The 27,992-nt window shown below is 41.3% G+C and overlaps 2 protein-coding genes and 1 non-coding gene across 7 annotated transcripts in view; 2 read left to right on the forward strand and 1 right to left on the reverse strand.

The window, feature by feature from the left end:
• Positions 1 to 7,963, reverse strand: part of aspm (assembly factor for spindle microtubules) — a 36,980-nt gene extending 29,017 nt beyond the window's left edge. Inside the window, exons 1-3 of one of the 3 annotated variants that reach the window (XM_036140813.1) lie at positions 7,531 to 7,963; positions 7,299 to 7,442; positions 2,536 to 3,868 (exon numbers count right to left, since the gene is read on the reverse strand). In XM_036140813.1, the coding sequence (XP_035996706.1) occupies positions 2,536 to 3,868; positions 7,299 to 7,442; positions 7,531 to 7,806 (1,753 nt within the window). In that variant the 5' untranslated portion in view covers positions 7,807 to 7,963. The remainder of the gene's footprint in view (positions 1 to 2,535; positions 3,869 to 7,298; positions 7,443 to 7,530) is intronic. The other 2 variants (XM_036140811.1, XM_036140812.1) reach the window with 2 other exon arrangements.
• A 548-nt stretch (positions 7,964 to 8,511) lies between these two features.
• On the forward strand, positions 8,512 to 8,583 carry trnah-gug. The gene has a single exon. It is a non-coding gene; the product is annotated as a tRNA-His (tRNA).
• A 2,887-nt stretch (positions 8,584 to 11,470) lies between these two features.
• On the forward strand, positions 11,471 to 27,828 carry depdc1a (DEP domain containing 1a). Of its 3 annotated transcripts, XM_036140814.1 has the most exons (12): positions 11,471 to 11,692; positions 14,156 to 14,421; positions 14,527 to 14,671; positions 14,826 to 14,956; positions 15,110 to 15,240; positions 15,886 to 15,933; positions 17,211 to 17,348; positions 17,943 to 19,001; positions 21,193 to 21,365; positions 22,991 to 23,167; positions 24,600 to 24,806; positions 26,644 to 27,828. In XM_036140814.1, exons 1-12 carry the CDS (start codon positions 11,645 to 11,647, stop codon positions 26,779 to 26,781), a joined length of 2,661 nt encoding a protein of 886 aa, XP_035996707.1. In that variant the 5' UTR covers positions 11,471 to 11,644; the 3' UTR covers positions 26,782 to 27,828. The 3 variants fall into 3 exon arrangements, with proteins under 3 accessions (XP_035996707.1, XP_035996709.1, XP_035996710.1); XM_036140816.1 differs by lacking the exon at positions 17,943 to 19,001 and having other exon boundaries at positions 11,474 to 11,692; XM_036140817.1 differs by lacking the exons at positions 11,471 to 11,692; positions 14,156 to 14,421; positions 14,527 to 14,671; ... (2 more) ...; positions 15,886 to 15,933; positions 17,211 to 17,348 and adding an exon at positions 17,601 to 17,741.
• Positions 27,829 to 27,992: the final 164 nt, after the last annotated feature.

The raw sequence follows: 27,992 nt of genomic DNA on the forward strand, positions 1-27,992 counted from the left end.
CGGGGTGATATTTTAAAAGGATGAGCGACTCCGTCCTTTAGGTGGATAAACGTGTTTTAAGAGATGCACGACGGGCTACAGATAAACCGCAGGAAAGTGATGCTGATAACGATACGTAGGCCTGTCACGATAACAAATTTTTCTGAATGATTAATTGTCTCAAAACTTATTGCGATAAACGGTAATATTGTTTGAAGACCTTTTTGCACTGATTTAATGGAAATTACTTAATAATGTTTGCGATTTCCTGCCAAAGATAAACACACTTTACACTGGAACTGGTTAACAAAATAAAACGAGAAATAAAAATCAAATGGACTCTTAGTCTCTGTTAACTAAAAATACACTTGAATAAAAACTAAACACAAGATAAAACCATGGTGGAAATAAAAACTACATTCAACCAAAAGAGTACAGATAATGAAGTCTGTATATCATTAGATTTTAAAAAAGATAGGCAAAACTGCCATTTTATAAAAAAAAAAATGCAACGTAACAAAAGCAGATTCTTAAATAAGACTAGATGCCTCAACAATCTTTAAGCAGATCTGTAACTACTTTAGTCAGACAGATTCCGAGCAAGAGTAGCAATGTGTCCAGCTGTACCAAACATTCTCTCTGAACTGGTGCTTGTTGCACAAATACACATGTATTTTTTTGGCCAAGTTTGCCATCAAAGGATTCTTTGACTGACTACCTGATGCGATAGTCCACTCCTCCTCCCTCCTCATTTTTCCCTTCCTAAAAAAAATTAGGAAGCGGAGGGGTCAGTGGATAGCACGGAGTTAAGCCTTTTCATCCAGCGTCATCAATAGAAACAGAAAAACACAGGCAGAGACGATATAGACGATAAATTAAATGACGCAGATAGTTTTTATTTATCGTGCGATTAATTGATTTATTGATTATCGTGACAGGCCTAACGATACGCCTTATTGATATTGCTGTTACTCGGATGGTTTCTTGGATCAGTTCTGGCTTTTAAGAACTGGAGATGAAGGTTCACGTCTGGGATCCGTTCTTCGTACGTCGCTAACTCAGTTAGCAGGATTTCATTGTTGACGATTTGGCATGATCTTGGATCGTTTGGTTCTTCGAAAGAAATCCTGCACTTGTTGTCATAGCAACATGTGCGCCAGCTTAAGCCTGCTCCAGAGCAGGCTTATTTCATGTAAACAAGATTAGATCACGGCTGTATAAGCGGAGGAGATAGGCAAGTCTGCCGTAGCTATGTCCATTTTTACGACAGCAACCTGTTGCGGAAGGTGCAAGAATAATTTGCAGAGTTTTTCGAATTAATCGCGTATTGCGCAATAGACAGGATCCTTTAGCGCAGCGCGACAGTGTAACTGTAGAGAGATTTTTCTTGGTGGCTGTTATAAACAGACAAACACATCATTTACCAGTGGCTTTTAAAGAGGAAAAAGTGATGTTGGAGCCATAAATCTAAAATATTTAAGTTATTTGTATGATGGTTTGCTTTTTATTTTTATCATATTCAGTAAGAAGATTTGTTCGGGCCATTTTATTGTGAAGTTTAGTTTTACTTTGAAAGGCTTGCTTCCTGTCGAGCCGTATATTGTATTAGAAAAAACTATTGATGGATTATCTAGACACGGAGCAATACAGTTTTACCGTGTAAACTGTGGATGACTTGGAAAAGGAAAAACTTAATTTCTTACAGATGAATAATTTTTTGTTAAAATTCCCAGTTTGCACGCGTCGTTTACTTCCCGTGTCTAAGGAATGACACTGAAATTTGGATCTCTTGACATAACAAGTGCCTTTTTAAAATAAAGTATAATAATTAAAGGCTACCATTTTGTAGAATATTATTGTATTTCACTTTTACTTGTTCCCATGTTCTAGTGGGTCCCGTGGAGGCTCTGATATAAAAGAACAAAAAATATCAAATTATTCATTCATACTGTAGAATGTGATAGAAACATCTACCATGGACATATTTATGCATTAATTTGTCTGCTACTTGTTGCCAGCCCTCTCTCCTGGCTTTAGCAGACTTTGAGGTGTTACCTGTCGTTTTAATTAATGACTCAAATTCAGCATAAACTTCCAAGATCTTGTTCTGCTGGGAGAAAAACTGTGGGCGTTCTTTGCTGAACAGCCAATAGCAGCACTGCTGATCATTGTTTCTACTATCGATACATTTCCCCTTTTAAACAAACGCATGAACGCGCAGTTATCTCAGATAACTCAATCCAGCCATACTAATCATAAACAACAGGTGTGTTGGAAGAACCCAATTAGCCGGATCATGATTAGCCGGATGAAATCATCTTGGATGTGTCATTTGATCTCGGATGTTTTAAGCAACGTACGAAGAACGGACCCCTGATGTAATAATAATAATAATAATAATAATAATAATAATAATAATAATAATAATAATAATAATAATAATAATAATAATAATAATAATAATAATAATAATAATAATAATAATAATAATAATATTATTATTATTATTATTATTATTATTATTAATAATAATAATAACCTCCTCCTTTTACTCACTTGTGACTCTCTGGCGCTGAGATGCGCTCCTCCGGCTCCGCACTGACGGCGGCTCCGTTTTCCCGACCACAACCCTGCTCCTCTTCACCTGCTGCTGTTTCCCAGAGTCTCCTGTCTGCAGATCAGCCTTCGAAGACTCCTCGCTCTTCCTCTTCTTGCTGTTCGCCGCCACTTGAACGGGGAACAAGTCTTCCTGGGGAGAATCGGCCCGGGACACGGCGGGCAGAGGGGACGAGGAGCTCGCTGGGGGCGGCGGGGCGACGGTGACCGGCAGAGGGGAGGAGGTGTCTGAGAAGGAGACGCGGGACGGAGCCGTGTCCGGCGGGGGGGACATGGGGAAGGGTTTGAGCGCAGGTGAGGCGTGAAGCCTCGGATCGGGGCTGGAGGAGGAGAACTCCTGGACCCGCAGTCCGGCGTCGCTGGGCGGGGTCCTGGTCTCGGCGTGGATGACGGGCAGGACCGGCGTGCCGGAGTCGCTCTGGCCGCCGCCGCCGTCTGACAGCTCCAGCGTTTTCTCCAGGAGTCGGCGGCGAGACTTCTTTGATCTCCTCGCGCCCGGACTGCCGACCTCCACGCTCGCCTTGCCCTTCGTCACCGTGGCAGTCGTGAAGGTGACCTTCGTCTTTTCTACCACCTCCCTCTCCTCTGAGACCTTTTTGCAGACGAAGAACGTGAGTCTGGGCTCGGGAGGCGGCGGCGCCTCCAGGCTGTCCGCCTCCAGGGCGCCGCCGCCATGATCCCCGCTCTTAGACTCCAGAGAATCAGAGAACTCACAGCCAGAGCTAACGTTCCTGGGACTGGAGTCCAGATGTCCGAGCTCAGAGTCTATCAGAACCAGGGCGTCTTTCAGGGAGGGCAGGGAGGACCCGCCGTCAGCAGTGCTCTCCGCGGCGGAGTCGAGGCGCGGCATCAGCTTCTGGAACATGTCTGGCGTGCCGATGGGCGACAGGGTTCTGCTAAACGCCTCGGTGAGTTCTCTGTCGGGACTCGCTGACCCGCCGGCACAGTGGACGACCTTTGCTGTCGGGACGAGGAGGACGACGGGCGAGTCCTTCTGTCCAGGAGGAGCGTTGCTCTGGTCGGACAGGACGGCGGGCCGCCGGCCCGGCACGGCTGCCCTCTGCGGGCCGTCCTTGGCGGGGGGGCGACCTCTGACCCCCTCCGGCTCGTTGAGCGACGCCAGCGGGCTGCGGGGCTTTTCCCGCTTATACTGAGGCTGCCGGGACACCTGGAAGGTTTTGTTCACCGCCATCTTCCGCGGACACGCCGCTCTCGTCGACTTCTGTGAATTTTCCGTCCCTTTCTTGTTTTTGATGGAGTCCCATAAGCTCTTCTGTTAAAAACAAAAGCATTTATAAAGTCGTTAAGCTACACAGATCTGTTACAGTTACTGTATTTGACAATTTAGGACGTTAAATTCTTAACTAGTGATGCACGATATTAAAAATTTCAACCGATATTTTTCTGCTTTTCATGGCCGATACCAATACCAATTCCGATAAGTTCATATTCAATATAGTTTTTGCATAATCTGCAGCTTGTGCTATTAAAAACAAGTTATTTAGCAGCTGTGGCTTATTTATAACAGCAAACAAAAGTTTTTGGCTCTTCAAATGTTTATTTTTTTTACACCATCACACAAAAAAGTTGTAATTTGCTTTTAATAACAAAAGACACAAATCAATTTAGAATACAAAGAGCATCCCTTAAAATTACTGAACAAATCTATGGCTTAACTGCAAAGTCAAAAAATAATAATAACCACAGCAAAGGTCAAAGAAAAAAGTGAAACTTCTTAAAAAATGTTCCGAAGGTTATCAGCAAAGGTATTTCTGGAGTCAAGTCAAATAATTTTCAAACATGAAATTATCTGTACTAACATATGCATATAAAAATTCAAAAAATTAAATAAAGTCAATAAAAGTGCATTGTCAAAAATGAGGTGCCATGATGACGATTTTTCAGGTCAGCTATTAGGTTTGTTGTGTTAAAACACAAATCCTTCTTTCCTCCTCTCGAAATTCTTTCTGAACAGGTTTTGCAAACTGCAATGCTGTTGTCATCTTCTAATACCCAGTTTGTTTATTTATAGTCAGGCAATAATGGAGCCATGCCTAAATCCACAGGTCTTGTCCCGCTTTGGGGCTACTCTGCCTGAATAAAATTCCACCACATTTAATTAATTTATCGGCTATTTTTATTGGAAGAATTTACTTATCGGGCCGATATAAAATTCTACCATATCGACCGATATTTTAATCGGTCCGATATATATCATGCATCCCTAGTCTTAACGGTTAAAAGGCCTTTTTAGTTATTGCAGATTCTGCTTTTTTCTTGAATCCAATCATCTAACAAGTGTAGCACATTCAGATTCATGTGGCAAAAACATTGTTTTAACAAAAACAATAAACACGCAAACACAGATTATTAAAGAAAAATAAAAATGCTTGTGATTATACATAGGATTAATCGCCTGTATACAACTTTATTTAAAAAGGGGGCATTAACAAGTTTAACGACATGCATAAAAACTGGGGTAAAAGTTTTGTTTACGCTTTTAATTAAAACAGAAAAAAATGAGAATCTGACCTGTGGACCAAATTCACAGCTTTTCATCAGCAATTAGTAAAAAATAAAGTTAAGAGCTAGAATTCACCGATTCTCTGGACTGCTGCTCAGAGCCAATAAAGATTAGGTTTTTTTTTTAAATAAAGCAATCCATAAACAAAATTGTCCTTGTTCAGTAAAAGCATAAAAAGTAAACATCCAGTTTTCATTCTGACTCAAACCAATGTACACTTTGTCCTAAAAAAAAATAACAAAAAATGTATTTAATTAAAAATAATAAATACAATAAAATAAATTAGGTAACATAACATTTTTCTAACTCATCTGTTTCTTTGCCACCTGGCCTGTATTTAGCATCTCTACATCAGATTCATTTTAAAGTAATATCTGAGCTGTTCTTTGCGATTCCAGTAATGCAAAGATTAAAATTGTGATGTTTATTACCCTAAGTCAATATTGCATCTCGAGTTAGGCAGGTGGCTCTGTTTGATCCAACACTACTACCTCCTTCAAGGAATCTTTATTTTTATTATGGTCAATGCTTCTTTATCTGTTACTGTAAAAATAAAAACAAAATAAGTTTGAAAGCAACTTAAAGCACAGGGTAATATTAAAATACCTTCATCGCATTGTCAGTGTGCACAGTATTCACAAGGCAGACGACTGGAGTGCTAGAATTGTTGACTATAGTCCTAGCGTTATAAACTGGCATTTTTAATACCAACATTATATTTTGCCAGTTGGACAGAATCTCAGGGCCGTTGATGCTCACAGATACGCTAAAGGTCACAGAATGATTGGAAGAAAAAAAAAAAGTTTAATGTTTATATATTAAGTGAGCCAAAGAGTTTGGAATTGCAGGTTGCAGACCCCTGATCCTACCTCAATGAGGCTGGAGCTACAGGTGAAACACCTTAATTTATAAATTATTGTTAGAGTAAAAATGTAAAAGGTAAAAAAATAAAAATAAAAAAATACAATTGGTCCAACTGGCCAATCAGCTATGAAATATTTGTCTGCATATATTATTGTAAGAAATAAAATATATGAATGGAAAATTTGTCCCAAAATCTGATGCGGAATAAATGATTATTTTCATTCTGTGTAGTTTTGTAATTAATCTTGTGGGTCTCTGACTATGGAACACCATTAAACTATAACAACAGTAACATTCCTGACAGCGTGACATCCAGCCGCCTCTGAAAGATTTTCCTGTGTCTCCTACATTATTAAAAAGCTGCCGTTGGCATAAAAACAAAGAGCAGCCCAAAGAATTTGTTCAGAACTGAGAGCCTTCTCTCGTTGTGTTAGAAACGCGATGTGCGAGCTGAGAATATTGAAATAAATCATCTGATGACTCAAAGCGCTTTACGCTGGTCAGTCATTCACACCCTGACGGTGGTGAGCTATGTTAGTAGCACAGCTGCCCTGGAGAAGACTGACAGAAGTGAGGCTGCACAGAACCACATGCTGGTGCTAAATCTCACTGCAGAAAATGTAAATAATTTAATGGCAATAAAACTGGACCTCTGAAAGATGTGCATGTCTCTCAGTTCTTCCTTAGCAGGACCCCTACTCTGAAATAAAAATATCCCATACAGCTCCAAGATTTTGGTCTTGTTCGTGTAATCGGGCTAAATCAGTTTAATCTACACTAAGTAATCTAAAATAAATTACCGGTTGTAACTTGTTATAATCTGAGTTTTTGGACAGGTGTAATGTAGCCTTAGTGTGCGATGTTGCTCACAGAGGTCAAGTGAACTATCAGATGCAAGAATAATGAGTGGGAACATTGATTTGTAGGTGATGTCTGACAAGTGCAGCTCTACTTATTTGTAAAAGTTTATGACTAGTTAGGTCTGCCAGGCTCCTGGTGCCGTTTTGCTCCAGTTGCTAGAATGTTATTGCACCATTCCCTGTAACCAAAAGCTGTTTTTATTTTTTATTTTATTTTTATTTTTTACATCCTAGTTGCAGTGCTGGGAATTTGTGAGTAACTTAAATCTAACCTGCATGTTAAAAATCAGACTGCAGTACATCACAGTCATGCAGCCATGAGGCCTGGAACTTCTTCTGCTAATTGTTTTGGATTAAAAAGAGCCCCACGTTTTATTTTTTAAACCTTATTTGGATGTTTACAAAAGCAATGTGCAGATCTTATGCTTTGGAGATGACCTTCAGTGAGGAGGTACCTTTTTCTTTTTGGGTGCTTCTGCTCTCCCCAGCAGGACAGCTTGGTGTTTGAGGACCCCATTGGCGCTGAAGGCGATGAGCTCCCTGGTCCCACCTTCTTCTGTTGGGGTCCACCTTATGGTCAGGTTGAAGGAGCCTTCAGGCTGCAAACCCACAATAAAAATGAGAAATTATCTCTAAGTTTAAAGGCATATCTTCTAAACCAACTGCACAAACGACAGTTCGACTCACCTGGATCGTGAACGTGCTGTGGTCCACGGAGAACCCTTTGCTGGAGGGGATCTTCTCCACCGTAACCTCCGCTTCGACATCCTCTATGGGGTTCCTAAGCTGCAAAACGGCCGACTTCGAGGTGCCCAGCTTCACAGACCCAAAAGTCACAAACGGTGGCTTCGAGAACTGAATCAGACTCAAAACCGGAACGTCGTTCTCCTTGTTAGCGTCCACTCGCTGCACGGGACTTATCTCCAGAAAGGCCCGTTGCGCTGAAGTTGCCACTTCCGCCATTGTTAACACGATGAAAAAGTACTTAAAAACAAACTACATGTTATGCTACTCTTTTTTGGTAAATAAAACAAACAAAAACAAAAGTCGGTATTGTCATTCGAGTCTTGACACACGCCAGCTAACAGACGTTAAAACGCACTGGCGAGACGGTGTGATTTAAAATTTCACCAACAAAACAATCAGCCAATGACCGAGGAGCAACTCTGTCACCTCGACCAATGAGAAACGGCAATATGTTCACGCTGCAAAGATGCACAACTGGGAACCAATCAGCGCTCGAATACACTTTAAACAGCCACAGTCCACGCCCACATTCAAAGATGGAAAGTCCTAAGAGGGCTCACACTTGTATGTTTTTCAAGGCAACGCAAACGAAGCATGGTTTTCCCCCCATTTGTTTTGGATAACTTTCTACCAAGACGAATGCCGCTGTAAGAATTAATGCGTGTGTTTGAATCCCTACATTTTTTTCTGGAGACCACAGTGTACAAAAGGTTTCTCTTCCTAATCAAAATTTTGATTGTGTGACACGTGTTACGGTCCCACAATCTTGGTCTCAATTCGAATGTTGCCTCTTATCAGCCCAATTTATCTATTTAAGAGGCGTATTAAATAAGTCTTACTTCATCTCCAAGTCTGATTTAAACAAAATTCAGTGAACAGTTTTTCTCTGTTCGCGTACCTGTACATCCAGCTGGGTAGCTCGCCGTGATCGTATAGTGGTTAGTACTCTGCGTTGTGGCCGCAGCAACCCCGGTTCGAATCCGGGTCACGGCAAGAACAGCAGGTGTTCCTTTTTATGAGAGAAGATCAACAAATATGAGAGAATATTAGAATCACATGTTCATATTTCCACTTGAAGTTCAACCTTCGGCATGAAAATTTGCTTCCGTCTAATTCTCAAAGTCAATTATCAAATGTATAAATGAGGCATTCATGCTGCAATTTTAGTAAAATGGGATAAACATTACCTGTATTGTCCCACAAATGGGGACATTCACGTCCTAACAGCAAAGTGGCACATTAATTTAATCAAGTAGATTGACAAACAGGTAAAAACTAAAGGTAAAAACTAAAAATAATAAGATGAGACTGTTAAAAGCAGATAAGGCAAAATTATAACAAAATAAATAAAAAAGTACTGCTGTTATTAAGAATCAAGAAGTTTTCAAGAATCAATCAAGAAGACTTTATTGTCAGCATGTTACAGTGATGAAATTATCTTTGAGCCAAACCAGACCAGGTTAGGATATACAGAAAAAAAGTATTAAGTAAGTAACATAACACTTATGCACAGCAGAATTTGTATTTACGGGTTTTCTTTCATATTACAGCATGCAAAATATTAAAAAAAGTAAGAAAAAAGTTTGTATCAGAGTTTGATTGCTCTAATATTAGTCCTATAGCGAGTGATATGAGCCCTGTTAAATAGATTAGTCCACCTTCATGAATCACAAGTAATGATGCAGTTAGGTAGTTTTTGTCCGGTGATTTTGAAACTTCATTTACAGAAATGCACCGTTTGATATTTCTGAGAAAGTGTGTTCAAATAGGCAATAACAGTAGTGTGATTGTAACATACGATGGACATATTAACATATATAACATATGATGGATTGTTACATGTGATAGTAACACATGATGGACACTTTTTCATTTGGGGGCGATCACTGAAGATATATCTGGCCCTTCTTATGATTGTGGGATGCCTTCTGCAGGATCTAGACTCAATTAATGCAGAATGAGTCCAAAGAAGGGCCAGACGCATCTCCACTGATCCCACCCACCCAGGCAATGCGATGTTTGCCTCTCTCCGATCAGCTAAATGCTTCAGAAGCCTCAAAGCCAAAACAAATAAACTCAGGAACAGCTTCTTCCCAAGAGCTGTGAGGGCAATCGCCCCCTGATGCTCGACTGCAGTCCAACGCTTTAAAACCACCCCACTGTTACCAGCCCATCATATGTTTAAATCACCTTAATGTTATTGCCTACTTGCACACTATCGTCTCTGAATATCTAAATGCACATCGCTGTAAACAAAGCTTCAAATCATCATTGTTCAATTAGCACCCTACTACCTCATTATCTGTTATCTGTGACTCTCCTGAACTCTAAAAAAATGTTTAACCCTTGTTCATTGCCTGTTTATTTGTTAGTTTTTGCCTTCTTTCTGTGTAATGGGAACTGCAATGTGAACCGGCGGAACCTAAAGAGTAATTTTGCCGCGGTAACATGTGGTGACAAATTAAATCTTCTTGATTCTTGATTCTGTCCTCACCACCCGTGCTTGATTCTTCCTGTCCTGTGCCATGCAGCTTCCACAACACACTGTCAGGCTGAGGCTAGATGACTAAAGGAAGCCCCTCATCATGGGGGTGCCCCAGCTTTTTCCTCTTTGAATACATATTTTTCTTTATGTCTTTTGTTTATTGAGTAAAACATGTTTTGGGGGGCATTTAATCCTAAATAAACCATTTTAATTTCTTACGATAAATACAAATTTCACAATAATAATGACAGGGTGAACAGTATTTTCAAAAAAGTTGAACATTTAATGGGTTCTCTTATTCATACTCTAATCAAAACCTCAGGTTTTTATCAGGGACCAAAGAGGGGAAGAAACACACAAACCAAAAAGTTTTTACTGTGCTGATTGCATTGATTGTCTTGTGGCCAATCTCGCGTTTTGCAGCCCCCAACATTCTTTTGTGTCTCTCTTTAAACAATTTCCCCCTGTTCCTCTTCAGTGAATGCCCCACCAAGCAAATGTAAATGAGTTGGATGCTTTCAGTGACACCACAGCAGCGCCTTGCCTGAAGGAGTCCTGAAAGAGAATAGTGGCTAAACCATCATTTCTGATTCTATGAATTTAAATTAAACAAAGAATTTAATTCTAGTATGTTTTAGGGAGAAGCAAACAACTAAATAAGGGCTTAACCTCATGAGTTACCCTTCAAAGTAGTCTGGCAAATGCATCAAGCTAACACATGGTCCATGTACAAAATACAGACGCCAACAAAACCGATGTATCTAACAATAAACTAATGAAACAACAACAGTCAGAAGGGATCATTTAGGAGTATTTATTGGGCTATAGACGGTATTAGTTATTTTGTAGTAAATTGCAGCAGGTAGGACTACTATTTGCAGGCGTATGTAGCAAATGTTGATATTTTTAATGTGCAACATACTAAAGAATATTGAGTTTATTCAATTCAGGTTATTTACTTAGCGCCAAATCACAATGCATGTCGTCTCAATACACTTTACAAAGACAATTAAATCAAATTAAACAGAAGGATTGGACAACATGAACTTTTTAAAGATGTCTTCCTAAAGTTAACTCAAGAGATATGGAGGAAACAAAAGTACTACCACTGCAGAATAAAATGCAACTTATTCAATTTAATTACTGCCAATAGATAGAAAATGTTAAAACAGAAAAGCAGGGATATATGTTTATTTTTTAGTCATTTCTCTTTTTTTTTGGAAATTTCCTCACTTCTTTATTAGATTTTGTGTGTTGTTTTTTTTTCCTTTTACTGTCCTCTGCAGTCAACTGCATGTCACGTGATCCCAGTGCCGTCCAATCAGCTGCCAGAAGCGGCGACTGCAGCAGACTGCATGTCACGTGCTCTCGGTGCCGTCCAATCAGCTGCCAGGAGTGGACGGCTCGTAATTTTGAACAGACGGGGAGCAGCCAGCCACCCAGTAGCTGCTCCGGCTAGCTAGTTAGCTGGTAGCAAAACATCGGCAAATGTTTTACTAAAGAATGGACATTACGCCGTTTCTGTACTCCAGATAAGGTGGAAATCTCCCCGCGGTGTCATTATTAAACATGAACACTCATATTGTTACTCCTGGACCCTATCGAGCTACGAAATTGGTGAGTATTGTTGCTTGGCGACAGAAGGAGACCTTCCTTGCTAAGTTTTTCACCAACGGAAACGTTTCGGATGGTGTGAAATTGTCTCTCTATGAAACAAATAAACAGTTAAATTTTCTCCCTTGATAAACGTTTTCTGAATACAAATAGAATCGAAAACGACGCTTGTTTCTTTTACTTGTTCACTAAAACGTTCGTAACTTTTCTGTGAGACTCAAAGCAGATATTCAGGATTAAAATCACGTTTCGCCTACTGAATGCTCGCAACCTTTGCTAATATTGCACTTTTTTATTTGTTGTAGTTGTTTGGCAATGTTTAAAAAAGCTTGCTATATTTTTTCATCATAAAGTAAAAAAATATCGGTTTAAAGCAACAATCCTAGATTTAAACCAGTTGTACAACCATTGTTTATGGAGTGCTAACAAACATTAGCAATGGCGATCAGCATGGTATTATGATCCGATTAAAAGTTTTAAAGGTGGAGAAAAATCACGGAGGAAAGTAACAGACAAGTAAGAACAGGGATGTGTTGGTATGTGTGTTTGTTTATTATTGGAAAATGTTGACTTCCATGGCTGAAAGTATATATTTTCACATTTCCTAGAACATTTTTCAAAGCAAAGTCAGTAAGTCAGCTTTGAAGTGTGTTACCAAAATGATTTTGTGATTTAAATTTTTTTTAAGGCATTGGTGAAATGGTAGTTAATCAGTCGGCAGTAATAAAATGGCATTTCTAGGTTACACTCCTTAATTCAGTTAATTCTCCTACCCAAGATCGGGTGGCAGGGGCAGCAGGTCCAGGAGAGAAACCCAGACCCAGCGCCATCCTCCATTCTGGGGGATCCAAAGGGGTTCCCCGGCCAGAATGGAGGGAACCCCGTTTTAAAGTCCCTCTAGGGAGTTCTGGGTCTTGCCCTGGGTCTCCTCCCAGTGGGACGTGCCTGGAAGACCCGCAAAGGGAGGCAACTAGGGGCCTATCTGATTAATCGATTTATTTATTTTTCTTCCTCCTTTTTGTTTCATAAAAACAAATTATTTAAACAAATTTACTTTTATGTCAAGCATTTTGTTTGGGAGTTGACTTAAATTCAAAGTGCAACTAAATCCAAGCTGTGAAACATGCATGTAAAACAATGTGGCGACCCTGCTGTAATGAAAATATAGCAAAATGTTTGCTGCTAGTCATATTACACAATGAGCTGAGGACAGATTTCACTTCACCTATGTAACTTCAAACTAACTAAAAAGTAAAGCCTCGTATTATGGTAAAAAGGGTTCCTCCTAGTCTATACAATATATTTTCCTAAACATATATTCAACATTACTGCTGTTCTGTTTATGGAAGTCCAATGCGACCATCGGTAAAAATAAAATTCAGATTTTCCAAAAATTAAATATTAATAAATAGCAAAATGTCATTGATGAAATCAAAGTGTTTTTTTTTTTTTTCTCCCGACCCTACCCTCTAACTTCTGGAAGGCACTCATTTTGGCTGCTTGTATCCAGGATCGTGTTCTTTAGTTCACAAGCCGTTTTACCATAAACGAGGATCGGAATGTAGACGGAACAGTAAATCCAGAGATTTTCTCTTTTGAGAACCTCTTTCATCACCGCAACAGAGCGGAGTAGCGCTCGGATTGCTGCAGATGGAGCCCCAACCCGTCTGTCCATCTCTTGCTCCTTCCTACAGTCACTAGTAAACAAAAAACTTAAACTCCTCCTCATGAGGCAGAGACTGACCCCAATTCAGTCATACTGACAGATTGGTTTAAAAACTCTATATTCTGTTAACTAGGGATAAAAAATAGAAGTTTCAGCAACCGTAAAACAAGAATGTAAAAGGTCTCACTTTAAAAGATGCTAAAGTAAATATTGGCACAGTTTAATTTAAAACAATATGAAAACAATAAATACTTTAAAGTCGTTCTATTGAAATACTCAAGAATGTGCTGCAGTGACTAATTTTCTTTGCTTTTCTGTAGCGTTCTGCATTTATTCCACATTTCTGCTCACGCCTGTGTGTCAGAAGTTATCATACCTGTAATAATTGTTACATTTGAGTATTTTTGCAACAGTGGAGAGAATTGTTTTTGCTTTCCTGTTTGAACTGAAGGTAGCCCAGTCCTGTGGTACATTTATAGTTTTAAAACCTTGTTTACTGAGGAAATTCTCTCTGAGAAACATTCTTGGATCGGTAATTTCACGACACCTCGGCTGCAGGGAGAAGCTGGAGATATTTGCTGCCTGCCGTCATGCCAGTTTGGTTTAAACCTCACGATACACAGGAACCAAAACATCCTGTTATTTCTTTGCCTTATTTGGGGTTTATGGCGAAGCTGTAGCTGCAATTAGCCTCTGTCGGTTTTAGTCATACGCTCTTCTGTGAAGCGTCCACACAAACCCAGCGGTCTCGTTTTGTACCGTGTCTCAGCGTCCTGATGTCCGTCTTTGTCCTCTTTCAGTGGAATGAGGTGACGCGCTTGTTCCGGGCCGGCATGCCTCTCCGGAAGCACCGGCAGAACTTCAGGCACCACGCCTCCTGCTTCACCGCCTCCGCCGCCGTGGACTGGCTGCACCAGCTGCTCCAGAGCAACAGCAACTTCGGCCCCGACGTCACCAGGCAGCAAACGGTTCAGCTCCTGAAGAAGTTCCTGAAGAACCACGTGATCGAAGACGTGAAGGGCCGCTGGGGAACCGAGGATCTGGAGGACAACCAAGTTCTGTACAGGTTTGTTTTTGGAGAAACTCTTTCAGTTGTCCGCTCAGTGCTTCTCTAAATGTAGAAATTCAACCTAACTTTAGTCAAAGTTAAGTTGTTTGTGTGAATTTCCAGATTCCCGTCCACGTCACCCCTGAAACCCATCCCCTGTCCGGCTCCAGCACAAGGCTCCAGGACCATAAGGAAAAGGCCGTCGCTTAGGGACCGGGAAGGTTTCTTCAAGTTTAGAAACCTCAAGAAGCAGGACAAGGAGCCCACGGTTAGAAGGACCCGCCGGGGTTTTTATGTATATCGCTTAAATGTGAAAAATAACGCCAGCCTGGGTCGAACACAGCCTGAAACGGCTCAGCTACGTTTTTACCGATAGAGTGAGCAGAAACGACTCGGTGGATTATGTTCCTACGTGTTTTCAGGAGAACGTAGATCCTGCCGGCCAAACTCCACGAGACGAAGCGAGTGAGCCGACGGAGGAGCAGCAGCCACAGAGACGAGAGCTGACCGCGGAGGACGAAGAGGAGATCTGGAGAGACGTCACGCTGACGCAGTAAAGACACACAGACCTGCACCTGGTCGTCACACGGCCCCTTTAATGTCACGCTACTTCCCCCTCAATCCAAATCGGTCTAAAACTGTGAAGGTTTAAGGAAAGCTCTAACGTCTCCAGGTCAAAGTTTGTTTCTGTTTTTTGCCGCCTCAGCCTGCAGAGAATCCTGGACGTCGCGTCTCTCCACGAGGTTCTGGACCAGCGCTGCATAAATCCCCAGAACATCATCCATAACATGACCAAAGTCAACAAACATGGAGTGGTGACTCTGGATGACAAGAGCAGTAAGTGCTGAACTGTATCCAGTCGAGACCGAAATTATTCACACCCCAGGCAAATGTTGCTCCAAAGCAGGAGTCGCCAACCTTCTTGAAACTGAGAGCCACTGGTGCTGTCATAGAAAGGCCTTGCAACCTCAAGGAATTGCTCATTACTAAAGATAAATACCTGGAAACATGTAAAAGCTGGCCAGAAATTACAAGAAGGGTTCGATAATGGCATTAAGGGTTTATCTATTTATTCTTGAGAAGGGTATTGGTAATTTCAACCTCTTATTTTGTATAAAACATAAATGAAAACCCTAAAATGTGTCCACAATTGTACATATTTCTGCTTCTCATGAGACAGGCCGCTTAAATAAAGGGGTCAGTTGAAATCAACATAAATCCACATGGAGAGAAACTTTTAGGTTTAAAGAAAATCATTTTTAATCCTAATCTGCCTGAGATATAGATGATTTTGGCCTTAACTGTACAGTAAAAGCTTTCACATATTCTGCATTCGTGAAAGGAAAAAGTAAACTTTTATCTGAATAAACTGGACTGAATAGACCAAATATTTATCTAATTATCTCTGAAGCACCAACCAAAGTTGGATACTTTTCAGCCAAATGCTCACCTGTGATCAGTCTAACCTGTCGGTCTTTCCAGGTGACCTTCCTCACTGGGTGTTGTCTGCCATGAAGAGCCTGGCGAACTGTAAGTAGCAGCCGACCAATCAGCACTTCACACGTCATAACGAGCCAATTATCAAACCGGGCCTTTTAACAACCCGCTTCAGGCCACATGACTGGTGATCAGTGAGAAATATCTAAAATTAAACTTTCATTAAGTTGTTAACTCTACATACACACTGCAAAAAAGGAGCTTAAAGTAAGTAGAATTTTCTTGAAATTAGTGCATTTGTCCTTGAATTGAGTTGCAAGTTTAAATGATGTCCCAATGGAATAAGATTCTTTTCACTTAAAATAGGAACAACTCATCTCCATCATCTTATTTTAAGTGCAGTAAATCTTATTATCTTATCTTTAGGGGTCAAAATACTCATTCCACTGGCAGATAATTTTATTTAGTTGGTCAAATCAGGGACAAATACATTCATGTCAAGAAAATTTGACTGACTTTTAGTTCCCTTTTTACAGTGCAAATCCAAACGTGCTTTTATTTTGAAGGCCACTGCTGTTTGGCTGTTGAGTAGCTGGTTAGGATGCTGCTGTTGCTCCAGTGTTTGTTGATCCTGTAAGAAAATGCAGAATGAGGTTTTATTTAACAACACACTGACTGATAAGTGAGGGTAGAACAATATATCGTCATCGTTTTCCAAACTGTCCTTTACAATATTATTAGCGTAATATTTGTTGGATAAATATGTTGCAAGTGTAGAAGATCTTTAGCCGGTTGGATGGAGCCCAGACAGTGATGATGCTAAAGGACAGTGTTTGGTTGAAGCAGTAACTTAATGCTAATTTCTTTATCATTCAGTTTTATTTACTTTAAAAGATGAGTTTAAAAGAATGCGAGAGGAGGGTTTTTTTTTGCTGATTATTTAAAAAGAAAAATAAAGCAAAACTAAAACCCTGCACCGCAAAAAAGGGAAGTAAAATTAGTAAAATGTTCTTGAAATTAGTGTTTTTGTCCTTGATTTGAGGAGGCAAGTTTAATGATCTGCCAATGAAATAAGATTTTCACACTTAAAATAAGAACAACTCATCTCTCATCTTTTTTCAGTTGCATTTTATCTAATTATCTTATTTTAGGGGGTCAAAATACTTATTCCACCGGCAGATAATGTTGTTTAGCTGCTCATTATGAGGACAAATACAGTAATTTCAAGAAAGTTGTGCTTTTAGTTCCCTTTTTGCAGCGTATCAGTAGCACCTGGTGGTCTCTGTTCTAATATTTAGGTCAGGTGAAGGTGTAATAATGTGATTTAAATCTCTAACAGCAGCCGCTGACGGGTTCCTTTTCACCCCCAGGGCCAAAGTATGACAGCGACCAGCCGTCCTACCCCGGCTTTGAGAGAGACGTCTTCAAAACGGTGTCCGATTACTTCTACAGCCTTCCACAGCCGCTGCTGACGTACGAACTGTACGAACTGTTCATCAACGTGCTGGGTAGGTGTCCTTTAGCTCTGCCGCTGTCGCTGCACTGCAAAAAGGGAACTAAAAGTAAGTAACATTTTCTAGAAATTAGTCTATTTTTCATTGATTTGAGCAGCTAAATAAGACCATTTGCCAATGGGATTAGTAGTTCTACCCCTAAAATAAGATATTTAGCTATTCTGCACTTGAAATAAGATGATGGAGATGAATTGTTCCTACTTTAAGTGCAAAACTCTTATTCCATTGGCAAATAATCTTATTTACCTGCTAAAATCAAGAAAAAAAATGCACTAATTTCAAGAATAATTTACTTAATTTTAGTTGCGTTTTTGCAGTGTGAGCCGTGCTGCTGGTGTCCCGCCTGTCAGGACTGCAGCTCGTCTAACAGCTCCACTCCTAACAGAGGTTCTGGTTGTCCTCCGCCTGCTCTTTGTTTTCTGTGTCGTCTGTGACCGGCTGACGTTTGTTTGTACGGTAACAGTCTGAATTAACCGAACCCCTCTCCTCCCCCCCCCTCCTTCACTCTCTGCTTGCACTGACCCTGTACCCGGGCTGCTCCGCTCTCCGCCTGCCTCCCTCCCTCCTCCTGTCTGCATCTGCTTTCAGTGTTTAGCGGCTATGTCAGGGCGCCCGGTGCGCCGCGGCGTGGAAAGCGCAAGAGCTCGGACCCCCCCTGCGTGCCGCCGCCGGCCAAGTCGTCGTTCCGCTCCACAGAGTGCCTCCTGCTGTCGCTGCTGCGGCAGGGCTCCTGCGACGAGGCGGAGTCGCCCATGGGAGACGTCCTCGGCAGGAAGCTTCAGACGCGCCTGGAGGCGGCGAAGGAAGGCGGAGACGGCTCCCAGAGCGCCGTCATCTCGGCGAAGACGCGCGGCAGAAGCTGCTCCCTGGAGACGGTCCTGGACCGCTCGCCTTCTCTCCGCCGGCGGCAGCTGTTTCTGTCCAGGGAGAGCCTGCCGTCCAGGCAGAGCATGCCGTCCGGGGAGAGCATGCCGTCCGGGGAGAGCATGCCGTCCGGGGAGAGCCTGCCGTCCGGGGAGAGCATGCCGTCCAGGGAGAGCCTGCCGTCCGGGGAGAGCCTGCCGTCCGGGGAGAGCCTGCCGTCCAGGGAGAGCATGCCGTCCAGGGAGAGCCTGCCGTCCGGGGAGAGCCTGCCGTCCAGGGAGAGCCTGCCGTCCGGCTCCGGCTGCAGCGACCCGCAGCAGCAAAGCTCCGCTTCCTCCGCTCAGGAGAGCTGCTTAAACTCCACGTTTGCGTTCAAAGCGGAGCAGCTTATTGGTGGAAACGCTCCGGGACATACGGCGCCCGCTTTGCGGCCTCGCCGTGCGGGCAGCTGTCTGGACGTCGTCAGAGAGGCCAGAGAAGAGAGCAAGTGGTGCGGTCGCGCCGCCAGCTGCCTGGATGTGAACGCTCCATCCCTGCCCCATCACTCCTCCTCTTCGTCCCATCATCCTCGCCCTCTTTCGTCCGGCGTCGCCCGGGCACCCGGCAGGCCCGACCCCGCCTCCACGACCTCTAACCTTTGGGCGTTCCCTGCGCCCGCTGTCGTCCGGCGCTGCTTCAGCTCTCTGGATGTGTCCGAGCCGCCTCGGCGCCTTTCCCGGCTCAAGCTGCCTGTCTGTGTGGCCGCCAGCACCTTCCAGCTCCCCCAACCCAAAGCCGAGCACAGTAAGCCCTCCTGCCGCCTACCTGTCTGTGTGTCCACGCCGTGTCTGACCCCTAACCTCTACTAACGTCCTCACAAACACCACCCTGGGTCTGCGTGTGTTTCCTCAGCTCGCGGTCATGTTAAGGTCTCTGTTTGAGCGCAGTGCATTGTGGGTACTTGTGCTTTAAGGTTTGTTTTCCATGAAACGCTACAGCGGGATGTTTGAGGAGCTGCGAGGATTCGTAAGTTTCTGATTTGGTCAGAGTGACCGACCTCGTTAAGAACCGCCGTATTACTTTATGACATTTCTATCTTAGCATAAAATTATTCATAAACATGTCAGATTAAATTTAAATTGGCTTCTGTTCAACCAAGAAGTTTGTTAAAGGAGTATAATATTGAAATAAATACTTTATCTGTTTTCTATTTGCGTTTTACATTAGATATATTGCGTCAAATATTTTTACCCTTCTTAAATCATCAATTATTAATCCTTATTAATATTACAGTCATCAAACCCATGTATAATTGACCAGACGCCGCCTGTCAATCAGTCTTTGAGGCTCGGCAGTAACCGACCAATCAGCCGTCGCCATTTGTCCCAAAATGAAGCGCTCCTTACCTGCAGCAGCTTCTCCCTCTTAACCTCCGACAAGAAGATCCCAGGATGTTGCATTATGAAGGCAACGTGGTCAGAGTGATTTAGTTAAAAAAAATATTGGTAAAATGATTAAATGTTTAATTTAGTCAGAGGGCGTTTATTCCTCTCCTGAAAGCTAAAAGGAGTCTATTAAAATGTAAAAGCAGCTGAACACAGCAGTGATGGTCGGTATGAAGGTAACTCAGTTCTACTTCATAAACGCTGTTTGTTTAATGGTTAAATTAAAGGCTGATGATCCACCCTGGCTCTGCGGTGTTTTGGATATCTGAACGTTTTCTGTCGTCAGCTACGATCAGTCACCAGGACTCGGGTTTTGCACGAAGCGTTTAATGAGAAAAGTAAAATTAACACTCCTGATACAGAATTTAACCGTAAATACTTTACCTTGGAAGCTCGATGGCAGCATGAAAACATCTCAATCAAGTTATATGGTTTAACTTTGGTATAAGTTTGCTATTTTAACTTGGGCTTTAACATCCATTTGCCTTGAAATAACTTTGTCAACCTTTTTTTTTTTTTTTTTTTTTTTTTTTTTTTTTTTGCCTTAATCTTAGTAGATAAGGTAAAACCGCCACTTTTTAACGCTGTGAGCTTCACCATCACCACCATTACAGCGTCTTTGTTTGTCGGGGGTTATACTAGGGCTGGGCGATATGGATTAAAAAATAAATCTCAGATTTTATCATACCAAATCTGATTAATCGATTTTTTTTTTCCTCCTTTTTGTTTCATAAAAAGAAATTAAAGAAATTATTTTAAAACCTTGCTTTTTATGTCAAGCATTTCGTCAGGGAGTTGACCTGAATTCAAAGTGCAACTAAAAACAAGCTGTGAAAATGCTTGTAAAACAAGATGGCAGCCATGCCATTATAAACAATGAAAATATAACAAAACATTTGCTGCTAGTGGTATTACACATTGAGCTAAGAACAGGCTTCACTGCACTTGTGAACTTCAAACTAAGTTAAAAAAAGTAAATAAGTAAATGAAGTACCTCGTATTATGGTAAAAAAAGTTTCCACTTAACAATATTTTGACAATAATTTTGCCTAAACATATATTCAGCATCACATGCTGTTCTCTTCATGGAAACCCAATGAGTGTATTGGCAAAATGAAATCCAGATTTTCCAAAAATGAATTGTAAATTCGAATTAATCGAATATAAATCGATTTATCGCCCAGCCCTAGGTTATACTTAGGTATACTTCAGCGCAGCCGGAGCGATCTCACAGTTTTCTTCACGTCTATTACTCTGAAACACAGACATTTGCTGTAAAATCCTGTTTAAAGACCTGAACCCCCCCCCCCCCCCCCCCCCCCCACAGCGTTAGAGACCATCCGGTTCAACCTTAGATTCTCAAATCTGACCCAACTGACTCCATCATTGCTGATTAATCTCATCCATCTATTCATTTATCCGGTTAGTTATCGTAGCAGTTGTCATGAATAGATGTGGTTTTTGTTGGTTTTTGTTTTTTTCCTCATAACTTTGACCACAGAGTCGCCTCCACAGGCGTCCCGTCACTGACCCGGCTTCTGTGCACGCAGGTGTCCTCCGGCCTCAGTGCGAGCGCGTGGCCGTCGAGGCGCTGCAGCTCTGCACCCTGCTCCTCCCCCCCGCGTCCCGCAGGAAGCTGCAGCTCCTCATGAGGATGATGTCCCGCATCAGCCAGAACGTGGACATGCCTGCCCTGCACCCGGCCATCGGCACCCGGACCCTGGTGAGCTGTCTCTGGCATCCTCCGCCCTCCTGCTGGTGACAAGACAGAATCAAGAGATGTCTCGTCACATCAGTGCAGTTTGTCTTTTAAAGCCAGTCGTTAATTTTCTTCCTCTTCTCGTGATCTGATGGACCGCGCCGTCACAAGAGAAGAACAGAACAGGGCTTTTTTATTAATCACGCATAAAGAAATCAGGCCTTTATAGACGAGGAGAAAGGAGTATAGCTGGTGGTACATGAGGTATATAGCCACTAGGGCTGTGCATAAAAATCGATACAAAGATTCATATCAATGTTGTAAAAACTATTTAATATCGATATTCTGACTTTCAATGTTGATATACCTCCCAACCCCTAGGGGGCGTTATTACAGCGCGCCATTACTGTTCACAGCGAGGAAGAGGAAGTGAGACGAATTTGCAGAACGGCCGACAGGATTTTAGAAACGCCTTCGTCCCTAAAATCAGACGTTTGGGATTTGATTTGACTCCAATATAAATATTTATTACTTTCAAATTAATGCTGAAAGTGATTCAGTCAACAAAACCAGGCAAATATTATGTTTATGTTCAATTTGTTGAACACTGATATATTAACAGGAAAATAAAGTGCATTTGGTTCAAAGCATTTAACGTATCACAGAAACCAGAAATGTGTCCAAACGTCTGATTTTAGGGACGAAAGAGCTTCTAAAATCCACTGAGCTATATAATACACTGGAGTGCTATTAGAACAAGTTGCTTTGAAGCCACCAGCCGCCATATTGGTACTCCCTATTTTCCTCCAGTAACTAGGGAATATGTGCGCTACAGCATCGAAAAACGAGGATTTTCTCATGTTCAGGGGGGGCTTAAGACTTTTAAAATGTCAAATGCCATATACTTTTATGTTATGTACTAAAACTATCAAGTACTGTGAAAGTCATGTGCTGAAATATTTTGCATTTTATTCATTTATTTATATATATATATAATTTTTATTTATTTTTTTATGAATAACATGAAAATATTTCAGCACATAATTTCCTAGTAGTTTATAGTGTTAATACATCCACTGACTGTAGAATTACCTGTGAAACGTTTTCACACAGCCAGAAAACTGCTTGTTGTTGCGACCAAATCCTGTGGGATTCTGTGAGAGTAGGGAGTAGCAAGATGGCGGCCAGTGACTTCAGTTTTTCAGGCAAATCAGCACTCCAGTGAATAATATAGCTCAGTGCTAAATTCCCGTCGGCCGTTCTGCTAATTCGTCTCACTGCTTTTCCTAGTTGTGAACAGTAATGGCGCGCTGCGATAACGCCCCCTAGGGGTTGGGAGGTATATTGATATTGAAAGTCAATGCACAGCCCTAATTATTGTACAAGAAAACAATTGTTTTCTTTAAAAGATTTGTATAGGGGCAGGACCACGTGCTGCTGGAAAGCACATAAAGTTTTATAATGGCCTAGTCAAAGTCCAACCCTAAATCCAAGAACAATGAGCAGAAATGTCTCTCTAATTCTGCAAAAGTGTGTAGAAATATCCTCTTCAGCATGTTGACTTATTCTCTGCTGCGTTGGTTCATCAGAAAACAACAATGTCGGGGATTTTAATGTTCTATAATGTCCTTACTGCTTGTTTTTTGTAGATGGTTCACACGTTTTCAGGCTGTGTCCTGAGCAGCGCTGAGGAGTGTGACCTGGATGAGCTGCTGGCGACCCGACTGCTGTCATTTCTGATGGACCATCAGCAAAGCATCCTGTCAGTCCCAGACTACCTGCTCACCGCCATCAGGGACCACATACAATACCTGCGCTCCATACAGGTACGCATATATATATTAGGGGTGTCAACAATAATTCACGATTCAGCGATTCATTGCAATGCGAGGCATGCACAATTCAGCATGGATGCGGCAACGTGCCATAATCGATTATGTCACTGTTTATTTTCTGGCCTCAAATGGACAAGTTGTGAAGTTTCAATTACTTCCGGGGGCATAACAACAACAATCAAGATAGCTAAAAAAACAAACCTCTTATGGTCACTGCTGGAAAAAGTTGGCTGCTATTGCTCTATTTAATTTTAATTTAGGTTGTAAAGCAGAGAGTATGCCATATCCAGTATCCCTGTACCAATTTTATTTTATTTAACATTGACATTTATGTATATATTAGGGCTGGGCAAGTTAACGCGTTAATTTCGCGTTAACTCATTAGACTATTAACGGCGATATTTTCTTTAACGCGCATTAACGCATGTTGCTCACATGCTTTTATTTTGTGAAGGTCTGTTGCTGCGGTGTAGGGGTTTGAATCAGAACAGTAGGTGGCGATAATGCGCCAATAACCTCGCTGTCAGCCAAACCTCTGATTCAGAGAAAGAAAGGTGCTGGCCGGAAAAAAACACAGCTGACATGCTGAAGGCGGTGTTTCCCGCAGGTACCGCGAGCGAGCTTAGGCGAGGCGAGGCGGTGAGTTGGCGGCCGGAACAAGTTTTGTGCGGAGCGGAGCGGGGGGGGTCTGCATCGACGCCGTCGGTGAAGTCGCTTCTCGTTTCAAAGTATCCATGTGTTTTTGCCTGTTTTTCCCTGCCATTCACTATATGCACGCGAGAAAGCAACAACAAAAAACCGCGTGTCAATGTCAAATAAACGCAAGCAACGCAAGCATATCGAGTTAGCAAGCATTTCAGTTTAAAGTTCTTCCAGCATGGAATATTACAGAAACAAGTTAGTTGTAACCACTGCCAAGTTAAACTTTGGTATTGAACATAAAATGGTAATGCTGCTCCCTGCTGTTACCTCAGAAATTGCCTGTTTTTGGTAGATATTTTCCCCATAAAGAGAATTCCCTGTCAGTGGCAATAAGCTTTAATTTATTATTATTGCTATTTTTTGTTTTACATGTTTAAGTTGAGCTTTACAGTAAATATGTGTTACTGATAAGTGCTACAAATGTTACAACACTTTTGTTCATATGGCAGCAGAACATTAAAATAAAAGTGCTCTTTACACTACTTTTGAATTCATTCTTGCAGTTTGTAAATACAATGTGATTAATCAGGGCGATTAATCGCGATTAAATATTTTAACCGTTGCCCAGCCCTAATAAATAAATAAATATATATATATATATATATATATATATATATATATATATATATATATATATATATATATATATATTATTTTATTTTTTATTTTTTTTTATTTTATTTTTTTTACCCCCCTTTGGTTTAAATTGTCCTGACTGCAGGTCCCTGTCGACTCCGGTCCAAACGCTGGCCGCAGTGACCCAGTTTGTGTTCCTATGCCGGTTTATGCGTTCTGCAAACAAATAAGCGGCGCTGAGTTTGAGCAGCAGAAAGCAGAGGCCTCCCAGAAGGCCATGGAGGAGCTGCTGGAGATCCTGCTGACGGACCAGAACATCAACGAGAAGGACCGCCGCAAGAAACTCAAGCAGGTGAGAGACGCCCGTTTGCCCGGAGCAGCTGAACCAAAACGGGTCTGATGACCAGAACCCAAGACGGTTCTGCTCTCCTCTGAGCTCTGGGTTCGGTCCAAAGAGGAAAACACCCGACTGGTCGAGGTTTCTCTGAGTTTAATTTCCAACGCTGACTCTGTAGTTTCAGCTTTTGTGTCGGCAGCAGCTTTTAAAACTTGCTAACTTTAGCTTGGAGCCGGAATTCTGCAGGATTTTAACCTCAAAACAACAAATACTGTGAAAATGAGTCTCAGAAAGTAATTAATTACATACAGAGTGAAATATTTCAAGCCTTTGTCTCTCACTTTGATGATTATGGCTAAGATCATGAAAACCCAAAATTCAAATGTTTCAGAAAACTTTAATATTGTGGGAAAAGTACAAAATAACCACATAAATAAAAAATCCAGTATAAAGTCACATGTAAGCCGAAGGTTTCAAAACATGCACACACTGAAAAAAACAAAAGTCTACAGACGTGTCCGGAGCATCAATATTAAGGCTGTGCATAAAAATCGATACAAAGATTAATATTGATGTTTTTAAAAACGATTTAATATCAATATTCTGGCTTTCAATATCGATATACCTCCCAACCCCTAGGGGGCGTTGTTACAGCGCGCCATTACTGTTCACAGCGAGGAAGTGAGACGAATTAGCAGAATGGCCGACAGGATTTTAGAAACGCCTTCGTCCCTAAAATCAGACGTTTGGACACATTTTTGGTTTCTGTGATACGTTAAATGCTTTGAACCAAATGCACTTTATTTTCCTGTTAAAATATCAGTGTTCAATAAATTGAACAAAAAATATAATATTTGGCTGGTTTTGTTAAGTGAATGACTTTGAGCATTTATTTGAAAGTAATAAATAATCGATATTGGAGTCAAATCAAATCAAGCTGAGGTTTATGGAGAATCACTTCGGCTTTTTCGACTTTGAGGCCCAATTTTTATAGTACAAAGTGGCCCGGGGCCCATTAAAAATTAACACTCTACAGTTTGATTTGTATTCAATAATAAAGCAAATCCACTTATTGTATAGCAAGCAAAAAAAATTGTCTAATAAAATGACATGATAAAAGGGGATCATCTCAAAAACTTTTATTAAACGTTTACATACACCTGCACACATACATCAAGACACCAAGAAAAAATAAGAAAAAATGTCAAGGATCAATTCAGGCTTTTTAATCATAATAAAAAAAGACCAATAGTAGGATTTTTACTTTAAATTAATAAAATAAATGATCTATCTATCTATCTATCTATCTATCTATCTATCTATCTATCTATCTATCTATCTATCTATCTATCTATCTATCTATCTATCTATCTATCTATCTATCTATCTATCTATCTATCATGAAATCAATAAAAAGGGGTGATAAAATAAATGCATTCAAATAATATAAATCCATAAATATAAATAAACTAAATGAAATTAAAGTGCAAATGAAACTATAGCCTTATAATCTGCAAAGCCATTGTAAAATTGCTTCAGCAGTCTCCATTTTTGCATGGCAGAACCAGAAGAATCAATTTTGCTGCGAAGTAGACAGTCTAATTCTCTGTGTATTGGCGCTTTTTAAACAACCGAGTGATGCATTACCGCCACCACATGGTCGAAAGCTGCATGCAGTCCCACGGCCCTTGCAGCCCACAGGTGCAAAACTAAAAGATTTTTGCAGCCCACAAGGGGGCGCTGGCGGTCCAACTTTGGGCCGCTGCCCTATGGTTAAGAATCACTGTCCTAAATGACGCCCGGCCATAATCAATAGGTTGTTTTCTGTAACTTACCGTCGTCTCTGCTTCAGTTTCAGAAGCAGTACCCGGACATCTACAGGCGCCGGTTCCCCCCCGCTGCAGCCCAGAGCAAGGCGGACAACAAGCCAAAGATCAAACCCCCGCTGCTGAACATCAGGAGGAACAAAACCTTCAGCATCAGGAGCTGAAGCGCCTCAAACGCCGTCGCCTTCCTCCCATCGCGTTCGCTGCACTGAGGCCGAATCTTCAGCTGGACATTCTGCAGCAACGCGGCTGTTACATTAGAAGTGCAAACGTCCCCGTTATGTCTCGCTTTTATGTGTCGCTGCACGTTAGTTATGTCCTACATAAGCTTCTGTGGGAGAGTTTACACTTCATGGATTACTTTTAAATCTAGTTTAATCTTCTGTTATTTAGATTTCCTTTTGGTATACGTGGCTGTGCAAACGGCATGTAGAGCAAACTTGGGAGTAAAGTCTGCAGGATCATTGCTCAACATGTGAATAATTTATAAGGATGATGGCATTGGGAGAAACTCCATTTGTTTTTAAAGGCTTTGTTTAGGAAAGGTTCGGCTTTAATTTTTAAATGTGACTTCTAAATGTTGGTAAAACCTTTTTCTCTACCTTTTTAATCGTGCCGTTTTTAAAAGCCTTTCGTGTTTTACTGTTTCCAGATTTAACTAATTTAAGAGGAGCGGGTGCTTTTGGTTCCCCAGGCTCTGTTTCTCTAATTATTTCTGCCCTGGTTTCAGGTTAGGAGATGTTTTGCACTACGTTTGAGAAGAAAACTTTTGGTCGCCACAAAGTTAATCTGTTTAAGTTATAAAGACTTTTAATTAAAACTTAATCCAAAATTCTTATTTCAATTGAAAGCGTTGTTTTTGGTGATAAACGGGGAGGACAGGGAAGATGGTCCAAGGGGGTCTCTTGATTTGCTGAAAGTAAAATTTAAATTCCTACAACTTTAAATTTTATACTATTTGCTGACTGGTGCTTTTTAAATTATGTTAAAGGAAGTGAAACTAAATGCTTTTAGACGATCCCTCTTTTTTTTTTTTTTTAAATGTGTATTTGTCCATATGAAGAGTTACGTTTAATACCTCAGTTAAAATGAAGATGTTTACCCAAACTGATGCTTTGTTGCCATCGTTTTTCCTGACATAGGCGTGAAAATGCACCTGCAACTGTTTACTATGCAAAACTGTTGGGAAATAAAATTGTTCTGCTGTCTGACCACTGGCTGTAATGATTGGAGGACGTGACAACAAACCTTCCCATAAGATGCCAACTGCAGAAACTCTGCAGTCATTCCTGCTATTAGCCTCAAGTCCAGTTCACTCAAAATCAGTTTTAACACGTTAATGCGTTTTTATACCGTAACGCCAACGGTTTCCATA

Source organism: Fundulus heteroclitus, chromosome 9, assembly GCF_011125445.2.
Source record: "Fundulus heteroclitus isolate FHET01 chromosome 9, MU-UCD_Fhet_4.1, whole genome shotgun sequence".
In the NCBI taxonomy this organism is placed as follows: Eukaryota; Metazoa; Chordata; class Actinopteri; order Cyprinodontiformes; family Fundulidae; genus Fundulus; species Fundulus heteroclitus.

Excerpts from the sequence above, each read along its gene's own strand:
- depdc1a (XM_036140814.1), top strand. The coding sequence starts at position 11,645 with ATGAACACTCATATTGTTACTCCTGGACCCTATCGAGCTACGAAATTG. Across the intron at positions 14,957-15,109 it reads AGAGACGTCACGCTGACGCA|CCTGCAGAGAATCCTGGACG; the intron begins GTAAAGACACAC and ends TTGCCGCCTCAG. Across the intron at positions 15,241-15,885 it reads GACTCTGGATGACAAGAGCA|GTGACCTTCCTCACTGGGTG; the intron begins GTAAGTGCTGAA and ends CGGTCTTTCCAG.